We start from the raw sequence: 6,000 nt of genomic DNA on the forward strand, positions 1-6,000 counted from the left end.
CCCAAGTTCTCTCTGTCCTTGCAGGGCAAGCTGGAAATGACCTTGGAGATCGTGGCAGAGAGCGAGCATGAGGAACGGCCTGCTGGCCAGGGTCGGGATGAGCCCAACATGAACCCCAGGCTTGAGGACCCGAGGTTAGTGTCCAGCCCCTGACCCCTGACTCCCAGGGGTCTGAGGGGTGTAGGCCACGGTCTGCATAGTCATGAGAAGTCACAAGGCCCACAGGGCTCAGAGAGGGGTGTGACTTTGGACAAAGCCACATAGTAAGTTGGGGGGCATGTTCCAAAGAACACGGGCTTCTCAGCTAATTAAAGAAGCAGGCACTGTTTGGGTGCCCATTTGCTGTGTGCCAAGCATGCTGTCACATGACATGCTGACACTGTGGTATGTCATGTCCATCCTTGTCCTGCTGCATAGTTATTATTATCCCCATATAACAGATGAGGAAACAATTCAGCAAAATTAAATAAGGTAACTCCAGCTAAGAAATTGATGAAGCTAAAATCCTCTAATCTGGTCTGATTGACTCTGGAGCCTGATCAAGATCTTTCCTCTTACCATGTGCTTTTCATGTCTTGCCTATGGTGTCTCTGTGGCTTTCAAATGGTTTTTCAACCTTAATTTTCCAATCTGTGAAATGGGGAGACCAGTCCTTGTCTTCCTTACATCACAGACCTTGTAAGGAGATAGACCAAGTGAGTGGCTATAGATACCTTGAAAACAGTTGCAGGAGCAGTTACTGAAAGATGGCTGTGGGGCTCAGGGTTGTGTCTGCCAGATCCTTCCCCATTGGCCTTCTTGGTTCAAGCTGGACTTAGCACAGATGGGCTTACAAGTCACGGTGCTATCTTGAGTGTCACTGGGCTGGCAGAGCAGTAGAAGCACTCTTATCCCAAGATGCTGGGATCTAGGTGGAGAGAAAAGAGAGACCCATGCGACACGAGATGTGCAATCAGATGTTAACAGAGCTGTGACTGAAACACCAAATCCTGCAAGGTTTTGAGTTTGGGAGCTCATCTGTGTATCTGGGAAGATGGCTTGACTTATCTGGGGGCTCAGTGGGCCAATCTCTCACCTAATGTGGCAGCCCCTTGAAGCTCTGCCCAGCTTCAAAATCTGTCCTTTGTGACTAAGCCCTGGGCTGGGAAGAGGAGAGAGGTAGGGATGATGTCCTGGAGAGGGTAACAGAGAACTGGGCCCCTGGGGGTGAGGAGGGATTGGCAGTGCTCAGAAGAGAAGGACAGCACAGGTACGGGTGACGTTGTAGCAAAGGCTCAGGGGAGAGGGAATGCAGACACAAAGGGCTAGTTTAGGGACTGCGGCTGGGGCCCTCGAGGCTTGGCACGTCCTGGCGGAAGACAGTGGAGGGCCAGGGCTGTGTGACCTGCTGTTGCAAGTCGTGAGCAGGGCTTGGAGAAAGCAACCCTGGTAGAGGGTGCCCTGCTGACCTCTGGGCTCTCGCTTCCAGGCGCCCTGACACCTCCTTCCTGTGGTTCACCTCCCCGTACAAGACGATGAAGTTCATCCTGTGGCGGCGCTTCCGGTGTGCCATCATCCTCTTCATCATCCTCTTCATCCTGCTGCTGTTCTTGGGTATCTTCGTCTATGCCTTCCCGGTGAGCAGGCCTTGGGGAGAGGCACGGACTCTGCCGTGGGGGAGATCTGGTCTAGTGGGGGAGTCCGTCCTTGCCCTCAAAGGGCTCCCCAATCTGATGGAGGGAAGTAACTCTGTCCTTGGGTAGTTGGTCCCTGGTCTGATGAAAAGACGTAGTTCCGATTCAGAGGAGTCCCTGTTCTGCAGGGATGCCAAGTCCTACCCTTGGGGGGGCTCTAAGTCTAATGAGTTCTTGCCCTTGACAGGGAGATCCAGCTGTCTTAAGCAAGTCCCTAGAATATGTAATCAAGGGGTTAGCAGAAGATGAAGCCCCTTGGGCTGGGATGGGCTGGGGTGGACTGGGGACTTTCTTGAATGGCGGCATGGAACTGGGTCTGCAAGGGAAGATAAGACGAGGATGGCAGAGCACAGGAGAAGGCCCTTTGTACTCTGTTTTGAGGACGGCACTTGCTAAATCCAGAGAAAGGGAGCCGCGGCTGGGGGGGGGGGGGGTCTCAGTGCCCAGCTGAGGACCTTGACAGAGTATCCTGTCTTCTGTAGCAGGGTGGGTGTGGGAAACTTTGGAGTGAGCAGGAGGCTGGCCCAGGGGCTCCTCACTTGGCTTAGTATCCATATGGGTTTCCCTTCACTTGGTAAGAAGCCAGCTGGCCAGCTCACCAGGGCCATACTGCTTGGGGGAGGAGGGGCCCGCCTGTTCTTCCCCAACACCCCTCACTGCTCTTCAGGGATCCCCGAAAATGCTCCAGACCCCGAGTGTCTCTGGTACTTCAGACCCTGAAGGGACTGCAGTGTTCTCAGACCTGATTTCTAATATCCTTTAAAATTAAAAAAAATTTTAATATGAAAATTTCAAGTCTATATAAAAGTAGAGAGAGTGGTGTGATCAGCCCTTGATGCCCTGATTTTAGTGGTAGAGACACAAACACCCAGAGAGGGAAAGAGACTGGCTTTCGGTTGCACAGCAGTCAGTACACAGTTCCCAGTGCAGGGTTCATTGTGGTTCTCACTGCAGGCCTGGGTCCTGGTCAGCACCAGACCATGGGCCCAGAGCATTGTTTCCACAGCAGACAGGCTGCTCAGGGAACTACTACCAGGCAAGCTCTTTGTTCTGTGAGTCCTCCAGGAGGGGGAAAGGAGGGGTGCCCCTCACAACTTTGTGTCAGGAGAATGTGCCTTGGAGGAGGAAGAGTGAAAACCACAAACTACCCCATGCAGTTTTTAACAACAAAACTGTGAGGAGAAGCAGAAAGACCTGTCTGGTTTGGATGTGCAGGCCCCAGTTTCCCTTGGGGCCATAGTGACAAGGAAGAGTCTAGAACTCTAGAACCAGGATGGTGATGAGTCTGGCTACAGGCCGGGCCCTCTAAGCTGGCTGTGGTCACCAGAGGCGCCCTGTCAGAGCCTCAGCAAGAAAAGTTATAGCAAAATATGACTGCTGTCCTGTAGTGGATTGAGGTCGTGGGGACCTGATATGTATATTTGGGGCCATCTTTAAGCTAAGGAAGACAAGATTAAACACAACACCATGGAAGAACATGTGCACATGTGGTGTCCTGGGCCATAAGCCATCTTCCATGGTGACCTGCGATCTGGGATCAGGCCCCAAGACTTCCATCTGGTATTTCTTCCCATGACGCAGGCCCAGGCAGCTCCCTTCTCTTGGTCTGTCGCAGGCTTCCCCCTCTCATTCGGAGGACAGCCAGCCACCATTCAGTGGTGGAAGCTCCAAGCACATGTGTGTGTCTGGGGTAAAGGTGTGTTGTGGGCATGAGGGAGGAGATGATGAGGCTCATGCCACTGGGGAGTTCTCCGTCCTCCTGGGAGACATTAGAACCCGAGAACAAGGAAAACTACCATGCAATAGCAAACGCTCCACAATGAGGCTCAGGTAGCGAGAGTTGAGCAAAAAGAGAGCTTGGGCAGACCCTCGCTCCTCAAAGTAGGGCCGGAGGACCAGCAGCATCAGCATCACCAGGGAACCTTCTAGAAATGCAGAGTCCTGGGCCAGCCCCAAGCCTGCTGAGGAGAATCTGTGCATGGGCCCTTCACGGTTGGAGAAACCCTATTGTACATGACAGAGCTCTTTTTAGCTGGAGTCAGGAGTACTGGCTCTACCCATGCCTTCTTGTGTGACCTTGGCAAATCACTCCCACCTGCATGAGGAGGGGGCTGCGCTAGGGTAGCTCTGGTCTTCCAAGGCTGAGACGGGTTGGGGAAGCACTTTTGTTTTCCCTGGGGTGCCGCACATCTAGCCAAGCTTCCTCCTAAAGAGCCGAGGAGAGGGGAGGGGCGGGTCCACAGTGACATCCCCACTGCCCTTTGTGTGACTAGCCCCAGCCCTGGCCAGCTGGCCCCTGCCACGCAAGGCCCTTGTGCCACAGTCCCTGGTCTCCAGGGGCCTGGGAAGGGGGCCTCACTGCCAGGGTGGGAGAAGATGAGACGATTTCCAGTCACTCCAGCCTGTGGTTCTTCTTCATTCCCGAGGACAGGAGCAGAGTGGCACTTTGGAGGGCCCTGGTCAGAGCCCCTCCCTGTCTCCTGGGCTCCCCAACAGTGGCATTAGTCCCCTTTGAGTTCTTCTGGAAGTTGTCTGCTTTAAAATATGGATCCTGCCTCCCTAGCCCCAAGCTGGCAGGTGGGCATCAGATCCCTGGGTGAGAGGTCTGTAGATGAAGAGGGCAGCCTGAGACTGAGGCTGCAGACTGTTTTTGCCTGCAGGTCTTTGCTACAAGCTGGGCAGATCCTGCCTCCCTCCACCCAAGTCACTCAATTCCCTGGCCGGCAGACCCATGAGGCCTGGGCCCTGGTGACCTCACCTGAATGTCAGGCGTTGAGACAGTGGCTGCCCCAAGCAGGGCCTATTAGAGAGGAGCCCAAGGACAGGGCTGTGCCTCTCCAGTTGGCCTAATCCTGCACCCTTTTGGAAATTCCCCTGGGAGGGGGATGAGGGGCAGCCCGTCTGATTCCTTTCGGCTCCCTCCTCAGAGCCAGCCGGGAGCTGGGCCAGCGTGGAGACGCAGGAGGTGATTTGGCTAGGAAGGAGGGCCGGCTTTGTTTCCAGAGTTGGCTTGCCCAGGCCGGCGCTGGGGAACATACTGTCCCAATTAGGAGCCCTGTGTTGTGTTGTATGTGTTTTCATGGTTTTGGGGGGGGAGAAGTCGCGGGGGTAGGTTCCTGTCAGCCCTGAAGCAGGCAGGGCTTAATCAAGGGCAACCCATCTCTGGTACTGGCCTTTGTCGTGGGTCATCAACTTTCTCTCTCTGCTTTCTGGACAGAGGTGTCAAAACCTGTGAGCCCTGGGTTCCTGTATGGGGGGAAGAATCATGGCCCTGCCTTTAGCACCTGTCTGTTGGAAGAGACCAGGCCCTGGACGCTCAGAGCCCTCTGGGCAGCCAGTTGGAACCTGGGAGTGGGCCTGGATTGATGCGGGGGGGGGGGAGAGGCAGCAATTTGGGCAGCTCTGGTCCCCAGAGCTGAGGGCATGAGAGGAGCTTCAAGAGGTTTCAGTTTGCCGGGTTGGTGGGAGCACCAGGCAGGGTGGAGTGCTGAGCCAAGTGTGCGATGGCAGGTGGTGAGGGCCAGGTGTGGGCTGAAGAGCCATGAATCTCCCTTCCCAGCACACCCAGCTCAGTCTGCTCCTCTGAGCCCTAGATCCCAGACAGCTGCTCTGACTGTGCTTACCCCGATGGAATCTGCATGTATTTCTGTCTCTTCCCTCCCTCCAGAACTATGCTGCCATGAAGCTAGTGAAACCTTTCAGCTGAGGACTCTCCTGCCTGGAAGAGGAAGTGTGGGATACCCTGCCTGCTTGGGACTGACCTGCCTGCTCTGTCAGGGTGGGTAGATAGACCGATGGACCGGCATGTGCTCCAAGAGTTGCGAACATCGAGCCTTGGGATCAGCCTTTATTCGTCATTTCTTTCTCCCCCAACTCAACCCTTTTTTGGATTAGCCCAGATGTATTTCAGTATAAAACACTTCGAACCACAATGCAGTGTCACTGTGTATGTCTCTGTGGTACCTGAACAGGGTGTGACTGTGTAGGGGGATGTGTCTGGGTGGGTGGGTAGGGGGTGTGTCACTTCTTGCCCAGTCTCTGAAGGGAGAGGCAGTGGGCTGCTTATTCTTTCACAAGGTGGGTTGGGGGTGGGCTTTGAGGCTTGGTGTCCGGCTTGCCTAAAGACCCAGCATTTTCTGGCTCCCCTCCTCTGCAGACTTTCCCCTTTCCCTCCTCACTCCGGCATCACCCTGCCTATTCTTTGCCTGGGTGTTACCTGTATCTTTGGTTTCTTTGACCATGCTGGAGAAGAGATTCCACTTTTTAAAACGAGAGCACCAAGGAAAGGCTGAGACAGAAATCCTCCAGGCAGGGAGGGCCACCAAGC

At 54.6% G+C, this 6,000-nt stretch overlaps 1 protein-coding gene across 7 annotated transcripts in view; it reads left to right on the top strand.

Annotated features, from left to right (window-relative positions):
• DYSF (dysferlin) overlaps positions 1–5,605 on the top strand; it is a 233,776-nt gene extending 228,171 nt beyond the window's left edge. For all 7 annotated transcript variants that reach the window (XM_008060561.1, XM_008060554.1, XM_008060576.1 and 4 more), the window contains 3 exons: positions 25–134; positions 1,469–1,616; positions 5,341–5,605. In XM_008060561.1, the coding sequence (XP_008058752.1) occupies positions 25–134; positions 1,469–1,616; positions 5,341–5,379 (297 nt within the window). In that variant the 3' untranslated portion in view covers positions 5,380–5,605. The remainder of the gene's footprint in view (positions 1–24; positions 135–1,468; positions 1,617–5,340) is intronic.
• Positions 5,606–6,000: the final 395 nt, after the last annotated feature.

This window comes from Carlito syrichta, unplaced genomic scaffold, assembly GCF_000164805.1.
Source record: "Carlito syrichta isolate Samal-C Ts95f unplaced genomic scaffold, Tarsius_syrichta-2.0.1 Scaffold92612, whole genome shotgun sequence".
Lineage (NCBI taxonomy): Eukaryota > Metazoa > Chordata > Mammalia > Primates > Tarsiidae > Carlito > Carlito syrichta.